Source organism: Apostichopus japonicus, chromosome 8 (genome assembly GCF_037975245.1).
Source record: "Apostichopus japonicus isolate 1M-3 chromosome 8, ASM3797524v1, whole genome shotgun sequence".
Classification (NCBI taxonomy): domain Eukaryota; kingdom Metazoa; phylum Echinodermata; class Holothuroidea; order Aspidochirotida; family Stichopodidae; genus Apostichopus; species Apostichopus japonicus.
In genome coordinates this window covers 31,804,097-31,825,031 of record NC_092568.1, presented here as the reverse complement: position 1 = coordinate 31,825,031, position 20,935 = coordinate 31,804,097, and the positions used below count along the sequence as shown (strand labels likewise).

Here is a 20,935-nt window from a genome sequence, read left to right as displayed (position 1 = left end):
GGTCTAAAAAGGCATATACGACATACGTTATTTTTGTAGTATCTGTTCCCTTTCGAGGGGAATGGTGATGCAAACCCGGCGATGACCACACAGTCACAGTCCCGATGCAAGGGGACTGGGGCTGAGAGCGGATCAGTCGTTTGGTACGGTAGTTTGGTTTCGTGCCCAAGTTCTTTCCTGGGCGACTTTTCCTTAAAAGAAGTTATTTTTGTCAGTCTTCTTTGTTAGCCTAGCTGGAAGCTCCAGTTGCCCATTTCATGAAAGTTACAAAACTTTCTCATGATATCTTACACTGATAACATTGGCTCATACCCTGTAACGATGAAGTCATCCATCATACCTCGATATTGTTTTACATGCTGCTACAACAAAGTCGACTCTGCATGTTAAGTATTAAAGAACACAACTTAGCGGTATTTATACCTTTTGACTTTTCAAATATATTTCAAACGTTCATCATTTCAATAAAAAAAAAAAATACATTGACATTTATCCTTTTTTTTTCTTCAAACAAATCTTTACAACTTTCTAACATTGCAACAAACTATGTCTGCTAAGGAGGAGCATTAGGCAAGGAGAAAAAACAGATTATGTTTTAAACTAGAAAAACTAAGAACGTATAGGCCTATATCAAATCCAAATCGATATACAGAAGTCTATATGTTATGCAACGTCCTGGGTCAATTATGAGGCCCTAGCTGGGAATATACGGAAGGGGACGGGGTATTTGGTACGGTAATGTATCCTCATTTTCATAATATTTAAGGAAGGGAATACAAAGAATGCAAATATCGGGACTCATTTCATTTCTCACCTCGTGGACCGGGACCCCGACTTAATTCTTCACACCTCTGTGCAAAGCGATTTCATTACCTACACTCTTAATGGTGAGGAGTTACAAGGGGGTCTTTGTTGAAAAAGACCTAGGTATACTTTGACTCATCTCTGCAACCTTGTTAACATTGTCTTGAAGCTGCTAAAATAGGTAATATGGTTTAAGGCATGATCAAGAGGAACTTCAGTTTTCTGAAAGAGGACATAGTTGTTAGGCTTTATTAGCAGTTGGTTTAGACTCATCTGGGGTCGGCTATGTTGTGCAGGCTTGGAACCCATATTTTGCTAAGAATAAGGAAGTACTCGAGAAGGTACAGAGGGCAACTAGGATGATAAGTTCTTAAAGGGTGTTCCTTATAATAGGCGGTTACAGCATTTGAATTTCACCACACAGGAGCTTAGGTGGTGACTAATTGATTCAGGTTCTCAAGATTGTGTAGTGGTTTTGACAATTTATCCTTCACTGACTTTTTCATGTTTGCTAATTGTAGTTGTACCAGAGGTCATTGTCTTAAACTCCAAAATTCACAAAGTAGGATTCATATTCGGCATAAGTTTTTGCTAATAGGATTGTGAATGAGTTGAACGGTTTGCCTGAGAAAGTTGTACTTGTAAGTAGTGTGAATGGGTTTAAGAATACTTCGGACAAGCACTTTAAGCATTGAAATCGGGTCTGAGTTTTTGTGTCTTCAGTTATTTTCCCTCTCCTGTAGGGTCCTTGATGGGGACTTGAGGTCCCTCCTGATACTTTTTTGCCCTACTAAAGTAAACTGCTCTCCTCCCTCTCACCTTACGACCCGGCAATGCACATCGTTAGGTAAACATGTTTTCATAGCTAATGAAATTTATGTTAAAGATTCTTTCTGTTTCCCTTTGCAACAGGTTACAGTTAGCTCATATAGTAAGTAGTTGAGTCAGGAATAATGAAAAGAACATGTTGTTGCACCTGTGTTCTTAAACAATCCTTTCCCAACTATTTGCAGATCTGCAAAGTTCTTAGAAACGATCTTGATTTGTAAGGCCTTCAACAAGGAATTTAAACATGGCCCTCTTCGTATGTTTAGTATGACTATGACACCTTCGTCTCCATTACACAACGAATCGGACATCAAATGAAGTAGGGCAATAAACTGATGGTCTACCGGTGAAAAAGATCGTAAGGCTAATCGAATATGTGATTGAATGTGACATTTTTATAAACGTAGTACGTTTTTGTTTGCGTTAATGCACTCTTATCAAAAGTTGAGAATAGGCATGTGTTAAACATAGATAAGCCAATGATGTAGCAATGAAATACAGGGGCTGGTTGTGCGAAATAGATCCACTAATGACATACATTCAGGCCTATTGCAGGTCTAACGTCCTGTTACGAATTACTCGAAGCCCCCAGCTACGATTGTAGATTTATTCACGTGGTTTGGCGCCTTTTTTATGATGTAGTATGGGTAAACCATCCTATTATTATAAAGTGGTAATTTTCCCCCCTAGAACCTCACTGTACTAATGTACAATATACATACAAATAGTTCTAGAACTATAATGATTGAGCTGTTAACAAAACCATTCTTAATTCCCTAAATTCCCTGTCAATCAGTAGTATGTTTTTGTATTATTTTTGGTCAGCAGACAAGAGTTTTACGCTCAGAAATGGACCTCCGCACTTCTCCCAACCCCTACAGTAGGCTAGCCTACTGTAGATGGAAGAAATCCTTTTAATTTATGACAGTGTATTAAAAGGTATCAATCCTATTAATTGGCTTGGAAATATTTGACGAATTGCAGTTTCTGTTTAACTTTTACATGAAAATTCCAAATTGATCATTTTTTTGTATAGAAATATCAAATATATGTTGAATTTCTGCAATCACAATTTTTAAAATTTGTAAAAAATGTTATACCATTAATCCATAGATAGCTTTGCAACCTTGCAGGAAATTTCTTCAATATGTGGCCTATCATCCTTGCTGGTTTGAGAACATATGCGCCGTATGTGACACTGCCAATTGCGGCTGTCATTGGAGCCATTGGTTTTGGAGTTGAGAGGGCTATCAGGGGAGGAGAAGAAACACCTTATAGGAACAGCATCAAAGAAGAAAGAGATGAAAGGCTACTTGAAAAAACTACAGAAGAAGACTGTACACAGGTGGAGAGTTTGAAGCAAAAGTCATTTATACCCAGAACTATTTTAGACAGGACAAAACCTGGCAGATTTGAGAGTTAAACATTAAATTGCGTCAGGGATAAATCATGCACCGAGTAATATCCAGACTTTCCACGGCTACGATAAAGACTATGCAAGAATAACACATGGAGGAGGAGGTATGATTACCATCATGATCCTCAAAACCTTTGCTGATAAGAGTTTAATGCGATCAACTGAAACCTCGCAAATATGAGTTCTTTATTAATACTCAGAATAACATAATAAGTTGTTTGCTTATTTTGACTATTGACATTGATGCTATGAATATCTCATTTGCAACAGTGTGGGGTTCTAGAACTCACAAGTGTGGGTCAATTTAAAAATAAAACGGATCTTAACCCATGTTATAGTATTGCACAATATACAGGGAAGGTCTGTGTGGTTATTACCTCCCCCCCCAACCCCCTTCCCCTCCTTGGTTTGGTTTGTTTGGCTTCATTCTGACAGGTCATAATTCTGCAAATATATAGTAAAAATATTTTGAGATAAAAATAGTGAACATTCAGATTTATGAAACAGTCCAGTTCCATTTTGAAAGATGAAATCCGATTAATTTGACACTTTGATCATTAATAAAAACAAAACTGTTAATAGTTGTAATTTTGATACCCAATTGTTGCAAATGTGATGCAAAATGATATTTTGGTATAAAGTAAACATTTTGGGTGTTGTTTACCTTCTTTCTCTTTGTTCCCATGTAGGGCGCTATGTTGGTATCATTGGATATAGAATTTGTGAACAATATGAAGATGTGTATGGTAGGGTGACAGTGGTGAAAGTTAAAGAATTCCAAATTTTCCATGAACACAGCAACCATTTAGTAATAATATGAAACAGAGATGTTTAGCCAGTTTTTTATTCTAACTAGTCAGAATTATTCTTTTTTTGTATAAAGAGTTATCTTTACTTTGGAAGACCAGAGGGGGATGTTGGACTGAGGGCCTTTCCCTCCCCTGGTAGAATATTAAAACAAGGCCCTGTTGCTAGCAGCACAAAAATAATGTTGTTTGATGTCTGTGAATGTTTTCATAAACATTTCAAGATGGCTATTTAACTGAGTTCTGTTCAAAGTATCTCTTTGAGATCAGGCTTTAGGATTCACCAATAATTTCGTGTTGGTTAGCAAAATGATTGATCTCTAGACTAAGGCAAAATATGTCACCAACAGAGCACTAGCGTTTGATACAGGTGGCAAAAGACTACAGTGGATTAACGACCTTTGTTATTGTTACTTGTTTCAAACATCAGGACAGACAAACAGTGTCCATAGGCTAGTTGGTTGCAGTGTCCGCATATAAAGTGGGAGGCCTGGCTCAAATCCCAGTGGAGGCTGGAAATTGTACTTTTCTGGATTTTCCAACTCATTGCCATTTCAAATATATGTTTATATCTATATATATATATAAATATGTATATGTATATATATATATATATATATATATATATGGTTGAACCTATTTGAGTCATTTTACATCTTTCTAAGAGCCTAGATATCAAGTAGTTTGTTTATAGCAATGAAACCTAAGTGGCTTATCACAAATAATTGCATGGGCAATGAGAGCAACAGCTGCAACACAATGTTTAACAGAAGACCGAATACATTTGGTATGCTTGAAATGTTAGGTATGTTGGTGACTTTTTCTTTTATGGTGTTAAAGTTTGCAACTTCAGTTTTTTATTTTATTCTGAATGTTAAATACACAGGCATATAAGTGAGAACCTGGTGAGCTGACATTAAGAAAATTTCCTTACTGTTAATTTTTTTCTTATATACACAATACAAAGTGCAAATTAACACCACATGCATTGTAGGTTTTCCATCCTTAAATGTTAATCAATACATTGCAAAGCCCTCATCAAAGATGAGTGCTTAAAAAGAAATATAATTAATGTGGCTGCCTCTCTATATATTTAAATGCTACCAATTAGCTTACTTATACAACTGCACAAGATGCTGCATCTAGTGTAAGTGTTCCTCAATATAAGTTCTTGATCTCATAGATTTTCCTGGTGGGATCACCTAGGTAACCTGCTAACCTTATTACGTTATACACCCAAAGGGTTTTTTTGATTACTTTGAGGACTTTTTGTCAGTGATTATCAGGGTATGATTTTTTAGTCACTAGTATCCTACTGTTCTGATTGAAGTTGTGTGAGGTTTGTTTCAAGTTTTTTGGTTCCAAGCCAAGCTACTGTACAAGAGATGCTGATGGCTTATCCAAAATTTGTATTGGGTATGGAGTTACTTTGCACAAATACATGTTGTCACCTGATTAAACTTAACCTCTCACAAGATTTACTACTTTCTATATGAACATTTTGATGTGGTTATTTTGTTAACACTTTGAATGAAAAAGGAAACAGACAGTTGGCCAGCATTCATTTCCAAATTCTATTAACACAAGAGTTTACTGCTCTATTCCAGTATATTTTCTACTTCATGAGATGTGAATGATGCTAATTAAGCATAACAGAAAGTTGTAATAACACCCTGGTCAGTAGCAGGACAGATCCTTTGTGCAGGTTTATTGTCCATCCTCACTCTCTGACCATTGCCTTGAAATTCCTGGTATGATGCAGTGTCCTACACAAACAAGACAGTCCTTACCAACTAATTTGTCTGAGAAATACTTTCCAATGACATTATCTGCTTTAAAGCCTGCAAACAGTTGGTCTGTATGAAATTCAAATTGTCCTTCCCGTATTAATGAGCAGTTGTCCCCACCATTTTGCATGACATAATTTATCTTCACCTCTTTCTTCGAGTCAAAATCAATCAATGTTACACAAAAGAATTTTGGGGCATCTTCGAAGCAGCACTCATGGAAATGTCCATCTGGATTTGCTCCCTTGGTTCCTGTGAGTCCATATTGCTTGTTGTTCTGACCTGTGATGATCCTGCCCTGAAAATGATTCCCATTAGGAAGGAAGCAAAGAATGCAGTGACCCTCAATTTTAACATCAGACATGACCTATTGACTTGAAAAGACAGGTGAGGCACATCTCATGATTCAGATTGGGTAGTTGGAAGTGAACCTTTCAATAAAAGAGAGAAGTGGTCATAGCTAGGGTGTAGTCTTCAGCTGGACAACAAACAATGCTCAGTATTGAAAACATGGATGCAGGGCTTAATTTTCTATACAGAGAGCTTCGCCTGGTAGCTGAGATAGCAGAGGAAGTTACGATAGAGAAATTTCAGATATACAGTAGATGGGCCTTATAAGATTGAATCGGTTCTGGAGTATTAAAACTTGGTAACACAAATGTATTAGTCACAATCTACAATTGCATGTATAGTGTGGTTCAGCAAAACTGTGAAGAACTACAATATCCCCAAATCAAATGACTAAGTCCTTTTCCACGTTAAGGCAATAAAACCCACCTCATTCACTGGAGGTATTTGCAAGGAGAATACACCGTTCGAAAATAAATAATCTTTGGTACTAGTTAGAACTGCTGTGCTAGTGCTTATGTCCACGATAAACCAGACAAACAATGTACACTATGAGCGGGTGCTGTATAGCACGTTTACCAAAGCTGGAGCACGGCGTTGACTGGACAGATATGGACTCGGCTATGAGGTACAGATATTATTGAATGACCTATGAGTCTTGCAATCGGTTGCGGATTAGAGTGGAGCGTCTACCAAGACGACCTTAATCGTTGCTGGGACGAATATCCGTCGATGAAGCATAGTACAGTATATGTAGAATATGATTATGTTGTGTACATAACTTCAAAGGAATCGATCGGACTGAAGCTAGCTAACGGAGTGCCCAACGAGGTAAATGAATCTGGAGAAACTATCACACAGTAAATACGCGCGTACGCGCGTACCATGTATGGAGGGTCATGTGATGTGTTCCAGGGTGGTACTAATATACTACTCTCCCTATTACGCACGATGATTTCACCCAACTAGTACGTAAATGTGTTTTCGTGCTTAGAGCAGCAGACGACACCCGTTACCTAGCAATAACCGTGCCTGTAGCCTAACGTGATAGCTATATTCCCGTCGAGCAGCATTAGGCTCTGTTCCATGGAGAATTCCGTGGTTGCACTGAACTAAACATTTCCCCACATTTCCCATTTCTACATTCACTTATAGCGTGTAGTAATAACGTTAGGCCATATGAGACAAAGCTTGCCCCTAGAGCTGTATTAATAAGTAAGATTATGTAGAAAGCCTGCCTTCATTCAAGAGAATAAGGTTGAACGTTAGCATATTAGCACTATTTCGTAGGCCTGAAGTACCAGTACCTTCTTATGCCGTTAGTTCCCATGTCCGAACCGACCAATCTTTCACGAAGTCACTAACACTGTTCTCGAACTGCTACAGAGAAATATCAGGATAGTACCACCCTGGAACACATCACATGACCCTCCATACATGGTACGCGCGCACCCAATTGACATGAATCCTCCAGATTCATTTACCTCGTTGGGAGTGCCAACGTGTGGGTGCAGAAGGAAACTATTCATTCCACTGTATATCGCGGTCCTCCGTGACGTTTAGATGGCTATACTGACAAGTATCTATGGCGCTCATTTGTAAATAAACACCAATTCAAAGTAACTGAACGTAGGCATGAGGACATCGACAGGAGAGGAAGAATTTCACAATTTCTCACTTGAAAGTAATTATCTTGTGTCAAGGCTCTTCATAGTATTCATTGTTTGTAAATGGACCTCCCTAATTAGCCCAGGCCTATACCTTAAAAGTTGTTGTAGACCTTGCTTCCTTTCCCTGAGTACTTTGGTGTGCACCAACCATCTATCAGTCTGTTCCCAACATCAGACCTTTGATTGGTTGGAAAAGATAAAGATAACTAATATCCTGTCATTTGTAGGAGTGTTATTTATAGGAGTGTTAGCTCAGTGGTTAACGCCGGTGCCTTTCAATCATAAGGTCCCCAGTTCGAGTCACTCCAAGATTAATGTATGTCTTCCAGTAACAGAGTTGTTGACAATTCATAATCATGGACGTTAAATATGAATCTAAGAGACTGACTTCGGTCAGCTTGCGGCTTTCAAAAGCCAATGATGGCTTCTTCGCGAGTTCCTGCTTGCAGGTGGATCTAAAATACATACAAACATTTGTTCTTTAACAAAAAAGAATCCTGGGGCACTGGTATCACAATGGGGTGGGGGTTCCTATACATTTCATTATCCCAACCTTTCAATAAGCAAAGAGCAAATGACTAACAACAGTGGAAGCAATGAAACAAAAACACAGTGTGGTTTAGTTTTTCAGGTCACACTTCCATGAAAACATTGTTGATATTCCCTTGACACAGAGTATTTGTGAGAACTACACAAAACCTGCACAAAAAAAAAACAAATCAAACCTCACCAATTGAAAAAAAGATTTCGCTGAACTAGGAGAGAGCAAAAAATGTGAAATAATTTTAATTCAATGGAGAGAAAAATCAAATTGATTCAATTTTGTCCCATATTATCAATAGGAATACCTTTTCTTTTGCCTGCTCATTAGCAATTACGTATGCTAAGTCCATAGGCACAGTTCTAATAAGTACTGCAATTATAAATTATCTTGAAAAAGTAACTATTTTAGACAATTTATGAAAGATAGAACCCTAGGCAAAGAAACCAAACAGGGCACTAATCCATGCTCTGTTCTGGTTCCCTTTCAATAGAACTGTGACCTACGAGTAAGTACACCATGTCAATTGCAGACTGAAATATCATATAACACATGTGACTCTGTACAGAGCGTTTACACTGGATGGAGTACATGCAGAACATGAAATATTTGATTGCTTAATACCTGGATCAAAATGTGCACACATTTTTGTATCATAGTACCGTAACAACTCATTTTTTGTCCCTTTTTTGTTTAGTTTAAAGGATTGGTTCAGGTGTCTGACATGTCCATCTTGTATGAAAGAGCTTAAAAAGACAAACAGAATAGTGAAGAAACTACCATGATAGCATTCTCTGTTAAGGAGATATCACACTTTGAAGATTTCAAAATTTCTTTGTAGAAAGACTAACTGTGAGGGTGTGATGTCACATCCTCACTTCCTTAACATGTGTCAATATATTTCATTAAAAAATAATTACATTTTTTTTCACAAATCTAAAACAATATAATCAAACATTCTTCAGATGTTAAATCTCAAATACTTCCCTTGACACATATGAGATCTCCTGACGTATCTCTTGGTTGAAAGTCATAAAATCTTACAAAATATTTTAATAAAATAACAAAGACTTTTCAGGATTGTGAGGATATGACGTCACAGCTAGTCTGATTTCAGCAGTTTCTACACAATCAGATAGAACTTTAAACTTGAATATCTCCTAAACGGAAAAAGATATTTGAATAATTTCTTTACTATTGGGTGTCTTTTATTGTACTCTTTAGATAAACATTTGTGACACCTGAACTAGTCCTTTAAACTGATTTCCCTCTGCAGGTAGAATTGCATCGATTAGGGAAACCAGGCATTTAATAGCAAATGCTACAAAAGTCCATATACTTCCTGCATAAACAGGTGAGTATGTACAGCCATGTTATTAAATGAAGTGGATCTTAATCTACAGATTAGGCATTATAGTTTCAGTATTTTCTAAGATGTTTCTTGGAAGATTTTACCCAGAAAGGAAAATAATTAATACCCAATTTGAAAACAAAATAAAACAAATATGAATAAAATGAATGCACTTAAACTTAACAAGACTACATTGAGTCTTGCTCAGCATTAAGATCATTGAATAATTTATACCAAAGTGATGAAGTTCCCAAACTGTTTCAGATTTCTAAAAAGAAAAAGGTCTATCTCCAATACCCCCCCCCAATCACCTCTTCAAAAGCAATATGCTATAATGTGAACTGATCTTGAATAACTTCAAGTAAGGAGGAACTTCCTGAGCTGCTTCTCTAAGTCCCAGGATCCAGTCTTCCTTGAAAATTATAAAAGTAATAATGAAACGAAATTTGAAATTATATGAGCAAAACAAATAATAGCCCCCAAAATGTAAAAAACAAAAGCAAAAACCCTTTTTGGTGTAGTAAAGAAGTTTCAAATGAACGAATCCTAACAAAGTTATATTGCATCCTTATTACTCTTCTCTGAAAATAAAAACTTGTTGGCAATAAAGATCGTTATGAAATGAAAATAACTAAACTTTGGCATAGATTGTCAAGAATCACATTCTCAAGTTAGTCACCTAAATTAGTCATAATGATGTGATCTGTCATTGATCATTGAATTCTTGTTCCAAATAACCTCCCCAAGTCAGAAAGCAGTGAATGTTCCAAAATTTCATACAGTATATCTTGTCAGTTACCTATGATAGATATTGCTCTTGTTGCAAACAGAGAATCAAGAAGATAAGGACAGAAATCCAACCGATTCTCTTCTGAAAGTGTTTTGATCTTCCAACATGACACATCACCTCTGCTAAAGTAGTCTCGCAATATTGTAAAGTATGTCTTTGAGTGAGAAATGAAATTTTGATTAATTTTAATTAAGCTAAAGCAGTCTGACCCATGGATCAATATCATAAATCCTACAAGAAAATTGTAGTAACATGACAATACAAAAATTAAACCCTCTGTACATGTGGACTTCTTTTGTCATCGATTATTTCTCATAAGACTCCACGGCAACTTCATTTACCCAGCCATCTGACAAAAAAATTAGACTAACACATTATGAAAAAGAAGTTGATAAAGCTAACAGCAGGAGCAAGTTTACATCTGTTTTCAATCCTCTGAATGTTCCACATGCTTTTGCATTTCTTTCTTCCTTGAAAGTTTCTTGCTGTAACATAACCTTGCAAAATAACCTTGCATGACCTATTTGAAGTACCAGAAAATGACATGTTTGGGAAGTTTTCAAACATATCTATAGCCAAAGTGTTAACACAGCAGTGTCTCCTACCTGCCTGCCTGCATGACGCAAGTACAGCCAACATACACCACTACTTAGATAGATTCAAACCAATAGAATAGGACATCTGTTTATTCATGTCCTTCCCAGTCGATTGAAAACGCTACGCTTCCCACTCCCTTGACCTCCAAGTCCTCTCTGCTGCTGATTGGTTGCGTTGAGCCTCTTGGTTGCATTTTTCGTTGTGATGTTAAAGGAAGGAGTGGTCGAGGAGGCCTCCGCCTTGAAGCTGCCCAACCTCTCTTTCATGGTCACTTTCTGCTTCGGTTTGTCAGAGACCAGAGTGACCACCACTGGTTGCTGCTGCTGCTTTGTAGTTTTAATAACCTTCCCTTTACCAAACATCGACTGGCTGAATCTTCCTGCTGTTGTCTTGCCCCCCAGTCTCCCTTGAAACCGCGATGTCTGCTCCCCTCTCATTCCACTGAGTGTAACAGTCACTTTGGGTCCCTTGTTCACACCACCTGCGACTTTCACTGGCGATTTCTGTCCTTTTGACAATACTGGGACACTTTTCTGTAAGGACACCATCTTGGGTTTGCCTCCTAGCCTTCCCTTGACACCTTTGGTAGTCAGTGGCCGTTGCTTGCTCATGTTGGAAGTGGTGGTTATCTCTGGTCTTTGCAAACCAGTTAATCCTTCTTTAAAGATACTTGGTATTTTCACAGTCAATGTTTTCTCTTGAGTAGGTCTCTTGGGGCTGCCTTCTTTCAAGACCCCCTTATATTCCAGGATGGATGTCACCGATGTCTCAGAGAGTGATCTCATTCGTTGTGCTTGAACACCTCCTAGCCGACTGAAAACATCCTGTGATTCAAGAGCAACGTGATTGCGATCAATATATACATGGTGGGTGGAAGTTATAACGAATGACACTTAATAAGACAAATTTGTGGATTCAAAATTTGCTCGTTAATGTAAATATTTTGCTTTTATTATCTACGAAAAAAAATTACTTCTTTCTTTCATTTAAGACAATATCAGGCATTAGATGTAGAATTTGAATTCTTTTTTCCAAAAGTAACAAAACTTGAAAGAGTTCAAGCCATGCCTTTTCCTGATGATACTGAGTGTAAATATCAAACATGATATTGCTTCAAATGCATCAAGTCTCCATTAACAAGTGATTCAAAGACAATACTCACCCCTGCTCCACCACTACTTTTAGGAGTAGCACTTTGACTTCCAACTTCTTTACCTAATCTCTGAAACACATTGGATTGACCTGTAAGGTAACCAGTAAAAACTTGATATTGCTAGTGTTGTACCATACTGCATACAATTATACAGTAGGTATGATTAAAATGTATTGTAACCATGTTATATCCTAAGGTAAGCAGGCAAAGCAGCAACACTTTATTGTTGCTTCTGATGATTCAACAGCACAGGTACCTCCAAATTGCTACACAAAATTTGAATACTAAATTAATCCTGATTCCATTTCAGAGTAAAATAAATATGATGACTCATTTTTAACTTTGTATTCAATAACGACAACTTACTATTACTGTTTAATACAATGATCACACATTCCTACAACTAATGATTGAAAAACACTTCATTTGTTACTGCTGATTCAACAGCAATAACTGATACTTACTGTTGATTGAGTAACATCATTAATTCAACAGCATCACCTTACTGTTAAGTACTACATATTCAAATATCACAAACATTATTGCTACTAATGGTTCAACAGCACCTAATTTGTAACTGCTGATTCAACAGCAACAGTTGAACATGATTGTTGACTAAGTACCATCATTAATTCAACAAAACTTTACTATCACTGTTGATACAATAATCACACATTATTGCTACTAATGATTCAACAGCACCTCATTTGCAACTGCTGATTCAACAGCAACAGTTGAACATGACTGTTGTCTAAGTACCATCATTAATTCAACAGCAACACTTTACTATTACTGTTGCTACAATGATCACACAGACACACATTGCTACTAATGATTTAACAGCCCCTCATTTGGTACTAGTGATGCAACAGCAACAGTTGATAATGACTGTTGACTCAATAACATCATTAATTCAACAGCAACCCTTTACTATTACTCTTGCTACAATGATTACACATTACTGCAACTAATGACTCAACAGTGCACCTAATTTGTAACTGCTGATTCAACAGCAACAGTTGCACATGACTGTTGACTAAGTACCATCATTAATTCAACAGCAACACTTTACTATTACTGTTGCTACAATGATCACACAGACACACATTATTGCTACTAATGATTTAACAGCCCATCATTTGTTACCAGTGATGCAACAGCAACAGTTGATCATGACTGTTGACTCAATAACATTGTTAATTCAACAGTAACACTTTACTATTACTGCTGATACAATAAGAACACCTTATGTTCTATGTTCATTCAACTACCGCACTTGTTCTCAGTATTCTGATGACTTTATTACAGCACATCCTCATCCCAGATGTAGTGTTAAACTGTTAAGGTTCACATACTAACCATTATTCCGATGTAATAAGAGCAAATCATGTTAAATTTGGTCGATAGACTAGCGCAATTGTAAGCCTAGATTACTAACAAGATATGTGTCTGCATGGACAGATACAGATATTTCACATAAAACTTCATAGAACCTTCCAAACCTTTGACCTTCTTCTTCTTCTGTTTTTGAAGCAGGGACTTTGTTCTTGGCGTTGTACCTTTGGGCATACTGATAACATAATGGCCTTCCTCAGAGGGGTCAACCTTCCGGGCTCTTTTGACTGGGATAATCTCCGCAGCGGGTTGACGAGTTGATGACTTTGTACCTGTTTTACAAAGAAAGAAGGCCGTTTGAAGTGTTCATCTGTCCTTTCTTATTTCTTTGCACTGAATCTAGATCAATATGCACAAGATCTGACCAACGGTTTGAGCAGTGGTTTACATCAGCTGGTTACATTTACAGTAGTATCCGTAATGGCTACTGATAGTCTGATACAAAACAAACTAACAGACACAAAACAGACTATTATCAGCGTCAAAATATTAATTACAAATATTTTTCACCTCTAGAGAACCTCTTTAATAATTTCACAAAGCAATCCACAACACAATTCTTAAAGCGCAAAATCCTTTAGAAGGGTGTATCTACTGTTCCTACGTAAGCTTGGACACTGTACCTCTTTGGGAAATATTTGTTACAAAATGTCACCAAGGGGATTACAGGACCAGAACTACAAGCAAATTATACTTACAATGACAGCTAGAAGCATCACTTGTTAGAAAGCCATGAAAATGTTGCTTGAGCCAAAAAATAAGAGAATCTGACTGGATTACTGAAAGTGAACTGGGATTAACCAGTCTTGTTTAATACCGTTATGTTACAGAACTTTTCAAGGTCATACAAAATTTCAAGTACGAAAAGACCACCAAAATTAGTTGGTGTAGTCATGATATAACATCGACCAACGGTATTTAATGTGCCCCTTCCATTCATGATAATTGTCAGTATTTCTTGAAGACTTTGGCTAACAAGGTTCTTTTGAACATTCATTTTATCACATGAATTTTGGAGCATGACACTATAGTAAATCCACAAACCAAACTTGAGAAAGAAATGTTTACAACGACCGAGACAGCTGTGGTGATTTTTTTTCACTTTACCTACAATAATATCCTAGTAAGGCTTCTTATAGTGCAGTAGCAAAGACTGTTTTCCCAACTGTCCTTTGCACTTTAAAAAAAGCGGTCACAGGAAATGCAAGAAAGTTGTGTTTATGAAAATTAACGAAAGCTTCCAGGGTCTCTAGGGGCTAATTTGTATTTAAGTCTCACCAGTTTTTGGGACTGCTCCCAGCCTCACAGCCATGGCGGGTGATACAGCGACCTTTGGAGGTGTCTCAGTTTCTATGCCTTCCCTCCTCATGTAATGCTCAAGCATTCTACTTCCAGCTGTGATGAGAGGGAACAATAATATATGAAAAAGATCTCTCCCAAATAAAGTAAGACAAAAATATGAAAGATTGACATCATAGCAGAATGCACTGTCTGATTTCTGATTCCTTTACCCTAAAACTAATCATTAATATCCAACAATTGTGGATAGTCCAAAGTTCTATTGAAAGCATTTCAAATATCCAATCGTTCTTCCAGAGCCCTTTTAAGCTTTTATATTGCAATAAAACGCTTTACCATATGAAGTGACAAATTGTTCTGTTTCAAAACTATGATGTAAACAATGTTTATTTCTAGTTTTGAATTCAAACAACGAAAATTTGCAATTCATGAGAAATAATTTCAGGATACTATTGGAACATCTTTAAGTACAGTAGGTTACCTTTAGCAAAATTTGGAAATGTTCTTTTTTTTCCTACTGTAGCACCATTGTCATGGCCTGCATGTCATCCATACTTTAACAAACCCTCTTCCTGATTCGAGTTATTAAAATTCATTATTCATGTACCCATAATGAGATGCACTATTAGTTTGCAGAAACAACTCCATTCATATTAGATCAAGGATCAATTTTTAGATCAAGGCTCAACTGAACGACTGGTTCACGCTTTTGTTCCTCCTATCTGGATTACTGCAACAGTTTGTATGTGAATTTGCCACTTTCTCATATAGCTCCCCTTCAGAGAATTCAGAACGCTGCTGCACGCGGAGTCTCACTCACTAAATAGTTTGATCACATCACTCCTGTACTCCATTCCATTGCATTGGCTTCCCATCTCTCAGCGCATCCAGATTAAGATCTTACTTCTCACCTACAAAGCGATCAACGGGCTTGCCCCTCAATATGTCACTGACCTTCTTAATCCTTTGCGTCGGTCAACTACAGTTACGCTTCGCTCTTCCTATCATGCGCATTTGCAATTAACTCCTGGTCCACGTACCCTCACTCGTTATGGCGATCGTGCCTTTTCTGTCGCTGCGCCTTTTCTTTGGAACGAACTCCCATTTCACGTTCGTGACTCTCCCCCCTTTGTATTTTCAAGAGATAACTTAAAACAATTCTGTTTGATTCCTAGTTTCTTTTTTCCTTTGGTTTCCTTTGTCTCTTTTCCTACTTTGTAAAGCTCTTTGGAACGCTATATTAAGCGCTATATAAATGTAATTTATTATTATTATTATTAAGGCATCCTTTACAAAACTCACCTGACATGTGTCTCTTGAGTTCAACTTTTTCAGTGGGTTTCATTGATGATGTATTCAAGGCTGGTTTGTCTCGTTCATACTGTGGGTAAGAGACAAAATATCACAACGTTTTGTGCATGTTTTCAGTTTAACATTGATGAGACTATCAGTGAGTTGATCATAATGTGTAGTACGATGAGGTATGATGACAGTGCCCGTCACTAACCTTTCATCTAACATTCCTTCAATTTATGTTCACCAGACACTGCAGATTTACCTTTTTGTTTAAATCACACCTGGATAGGCAGCTTAGGTCTATCAGCAGCAAAGAAGTTCTGTGCCTTTGTCAGATAAATTTCAGTTAATTTTGATAAGTTAGGGGCTAATACTTTTCTTTGTTACCTGAAAGTACAGGATAAACTGAGAATTTCTGACAACTGTTTTCATGATAGGGTATTTTCAATCCATCTTAGGATCAGCAAGAGTAATGTTACAGCTCTTAACTTTTTGGGGCTGTTTTATTAATCAGACAGACAGCTTGTGAGAAATGTTTTGTGCAGTTGCAAGTGTGGATAGTCTAAGCATCAGAATTAGAACCTAACCAGGTTTCTCAGAAACACCATTTTATTCTCCCAGGTTATTTAGTGATGAACAGGGGTTTTGTTGATCAAAGCTGAATCTACAGTATAAGGCATAAAAATAAAACGAAAAAAAAAAAAACAATTGGAATTTTTCCTTTCACTTACTTCTGCATGTGCAGTCTTGGCATATTTTAGAATGGCTATGATGTCTCCCATCACGGTGACACCCATATCTTTCAGATACTCTTTGTTTAGGTCCATCAGCATGTTGATCTGCATTCTGTTATCCACAAAAATGGTGGCATAGGTTGTCGCTGGTCCTGCTGGAATACCAGCAGTGGTAAAGAACTTAATCCATGAGGACATTTCTAAAGACAAAAGAAACAACAAATAATTCATGGATAATATGTAAAGGCAAAGTAATTTGCAATAATAAAGTAGATTTAATTGGGTATAGTATTTTAAGAACGTTTTACAGAACTTTGTACAGTACAAAAGCATCACTTTAGGGCCTACTATCTTTTTGCATAAAATTTCCCTGCTTGATTTTCCTATTTATATTGGAATTGGACTCCTTTATTGTAATAAAAGACTTCCTGAGCTGGATTGGCAGTGCTTACGCTGATACGCATTTCTAAAGACAAAGAAACAACAAATATATAATTCATGGATAATATGTGAAGAAGAAGGAATTTGCAATATGAAGTAGATTTGATCGGGTATAGTATGTTATGAACGTTTTACAGAACTTTGTACAAAAGCTTCACTTTAGGGCCTACTTTCTTTGTGCATAAAATTTCCCTGCTTGATTTTCCAATTTTTATTGGAATTGGACTCTGTTATTGTAATAAAAGGCTTCCTGAGCTGGATTGGCAGTGCTTACGCTGATAAATCTTGTTAACAAACATTAATTATAGTGCACAGATGGAGGTGGCTAAGACTCCACTTTCAAAGGAATGGTCATTGGCCAAAAAATCAGCACTGTTTTAAATCTCTCATGGCAAAAAGAAAGGCATAGCCTATGTTGGATACAACTAGTCTGTAATGGAAGGAAATGGTTACAATGTAGCATTTCTGAAGTAAGAATGGTTAATTGTTGCTGACTTTTAAGCTGAAAATTTGAATACTTGAAAGTTGGATTAGCCCAATATTTGTTTAGGCCCTGCAAGCTTCTAAACTTTCCTTTTATGTACTGTATGACTAAACTGTGTGGAATACATTGGGAGGGCCTGTAGGACTAGAACTAAATGGGTGAAGTTATTAATTATAATAATAATAATATTAATAATAATGTAGATTAATACATTGCCAGGAAACAAGTAACTGCCCATGGCACTTCACTAAGTGGAAAGCATCAACATTGATATGAGGAACAGAAAATGAGTCTTCAGTAAACTCTTAAAGGTTGAAAGATTTGAACAAGTTTGAAGATGGTCTGGTAACTGATTCCACAGACTTGCAGCAGAGTAAGTCAAACTTCTGAATCCGAAAGCGTTTACACAAGGTTTGGGTACACAGAGGTATGATTGCTTGTCGAACGTAATGTGGGTACAGGAAGGTAAGATGATAGAAGGTTAAAGAGATACACAGACTGTTGTAAATCATGAGCACGAAATGCAAGTAGAAGTATTTTGAGCTTTACTTGTCAATTAGAAAGCCAGTGAAGATCCTTTAGAGGTGGGGTGGTATAACATCTTCTCTGCGCTCTTTGACTATTTGCGCTCTTTGACTATTTTGAACCTTTTGAAGTTTCCGAATTTGGAACTCAGAAAGTCCAAATAAAACAGAACTTAAGTAATCCAGTTTTGAAGTGACAAATGCATGTACAAGAACTTCACATGACCTCTGATCAAGGTATGAAAGAACTTGACAAGGCAGACATTTTGTGGTCACATTCTGCTCAGTTGTACGTTGCGTAGGCACAGAACAATAAATATTTTGAGATCATTACATTACTGAGGAACTACACATATGAAAAACACATACAGTTGAGTGATTTCGATATTTCGTTGATAGACATTGTTAACCAAATCCTTAATTTAATTGCATCAATTATTAGTCACCATGCTACAACTAGTACAAGTGGGCCTTGCCAACATCATCATGTACAACTGACTATGCCTACTAGGGTTGGGCGATATTTGCTTTTTAATGTCACGATAAATAGTTCAAAAATTATCGCGATATTTCGATAATTACGATAATTTTTTCTTGTTGTTTTAGTGTGTTCGCGAACACACTAAAAACAACTGCCTTTTTCCCACCGGTGTTTTCGCGCAGCAAACACACCGAGCATAATGGCGTGGGGTTCAGGGGCCCGCCTTAGAGCCCCGTTGGGGTCAAGGGGTGGAACCCCTTGTGGGGGTCCAGGGGGCGAAGGACCCCAGAAAAGTTAAGTATTTTTTCGTGTCTGGCGATAAAAAAATCGCAATTGAGGATTCAAAATACTGACTAACTTTATGAATTTAAATTGTCACGAAACTGATGAAAGTTTTAAAATGACAAGTTAGAGTAGCTATATAATGTGATAAAATGAAAAGAGAATTAATCTGTCTTACAATCTTTATAAAGTTTAACTTACAAAACTGTCGATATTATGAAACAAACTACGTTCGGCAAAGCCCCGTTTCTAGACTGCCTAACAATCAGTTTACAACTGCAGTGTTTAACCGTACTTAAATATCACGGTAGGCTGCATGTGCTTCCAATTTTCCCAGGTACCTTACCAAACAAGTTACAACCCCCCTGTCTAACACCTGTTTGTTAACATTTTTGGCACGGTTCCAAAAAACTTTTCATGGAGTAAACTTTTTTGGCTCCACTCTAGAATTAATTAGGTCAGTCAGTAAAGGATCGGTGAAGTTATGCGAAATATTATCTTAGGCGTTAAAGGAAAGTAGGTAAATATCCCCGTAACATTAAGGTAAGTAAAACACACCTCAAGCCAACCGACTCCTCCGCATGAACAAAACAATCTATTCCCCATGATACACGAGGCACAGTCTTTACCATACAGACATAGCACGATATCAAGGCCCCAGTAGCTACAGTATGGCCATCTTTATGAAATTAAACCCTGTAATTCCATGTTTTAGGCCACCAGGCGTGATTAACTTAATGCTAAATATTGTTTCCATGTCCTTGTAGAAATCGTCAACTTCGCAAAATACAATTAGTTGTGTTTTTGTTGTTACGTGAGATCCGTAACCGACGAAGTGGTTAGGCTATTTACTATACACTTAACTATGGTAGGATATTATTATTATTATTTTTTGGGGAAATTCTAGAAAATACTTTCTTTTCCCCCCGCTTTACACCAGATGTGGTCTTCTGGTTTATTCATAAATGGGTGTACTAGAGCCTTGTTTACATGACACTTGTTGCATTTAGCACGATATGCCACTTTCGCGTGAATTTTTCGAAAGTATTTTGCTCGATCTTTCGTAAAATTAGAAAGGTGTACCAACTTACTTTTCGTACACAATTGGTAATTTCTCTACTGATTTTCAGAGTTTTGTTCTCTATACAGTCAATGTTGTAAAGGAAGGGTTTTTTACGAAGTGCAAAAGTCAGTAATTGAAGTTGATAAACTTTATTTCTTTTCAACTTTCTTAACCATGGAATGCTAGAATAACATTTACACATAAAATGGAGATTTTTTTCTACATTTATTTCAAATTTCTTTCACAAGAAATTATCGTCATTTGTTCAATCCTCCAAAAATATCGTCTTGAAAAAAAATTATCGCGATAATAATAATTTTCGATATATCGCCCAACCCTAATGCCTACTATCATCATGCCAACGATATGCCTATATGCTATCCTTATGCCAAGTACTAATACTCCTATCAATATACAGTATTAATATTTTATTATAATGTAGGCCCTACACTACAGTAAGTCTTACAAGTTGTAGCCTAACCTAACGTATACTGTTTAGGTCTAAATCTGCCTCTCATATGTACGCAGTAGGACATAGTCCTACGCTGGTTAATTTTTGCGACTGGAATGCAGTTAGTTGCTGCTAGTTTATCACCTTTGGATGCCATTTTTATTTAGCACAGTTCAGACAAACGATTCAACGAACTGATCAAGGATTCGCAATATTTCACGGTAATTTCCAAGTAGTTTCGTCTGTCATCTAATGATCATCTTCACTGTGTAACTCCTCTTCATCATATACATCCTACAGTGCAGCATTGCCTAACCATACCTCAATTTATCACAGAGGAATACTACTGCATACGTACCATGTAAGCATCGACCGAATCTGCCCTGTACGCTC

The 20,935-nt window shown here is 37.0% G+C and overlaps 1 protein-coding gene across 1 annotated transcript; it reads right to left on the bottom strand.

The window, feature by feature from the left end:
• Window positions 1-8,278: 8,278 nt before the first annotated feature.
• LOC139971599 (uncharacterized protein C19orf47-like) lies at window positions 8,279-20,869 on the bottom strand. The gene is made up of 7 exons (XM_071978222.1): window positions 20,687-20,869; window positions 16,814-17,016; window positions 16,089-16,167; window positions 14,766-14,882; window positions 13,595-13,759; window positions 12,102-12,181; window positions 8,279-11,763 (listed from the first exon to the last, which is right to left on the bottom strand). The coding sequence occupies exons 1-7, from the start codon at window positions 20,697-20,699 to the stop codon at window positions 11,032-11,034; spliced, it is 1,389 nt and encodes a 462-aa protein (XP_071834323.1). The 5' UTR covers window positions 20,700-20,869; the 3' UTR covers window positions 8,279-11,031.
• Between the last annotated feature and the right edge of the window lie 66 nt (window positions 20,870-20,935).

Bases quoted from the DNA above. Each gene is read 5' to 3' on its own strand.
- LOC139971599 (XM_071978222.1), bottom strand. The intron at 12,182-13,594 runs GTTTGGAAGGTT...GTTACCTTACAG, and splicing joins GAAGAAGAAGAAGGTCAAAG to GTCAATCCAATGTGTTTCAG. The intron at 11,764-12,101 runs GTGAGTATTGTC...CTTGAATCACAG, and splicing joins AAAGTAGTGGTGGAGCAGGG to GATGTTTTCAGTCGGCTAGG.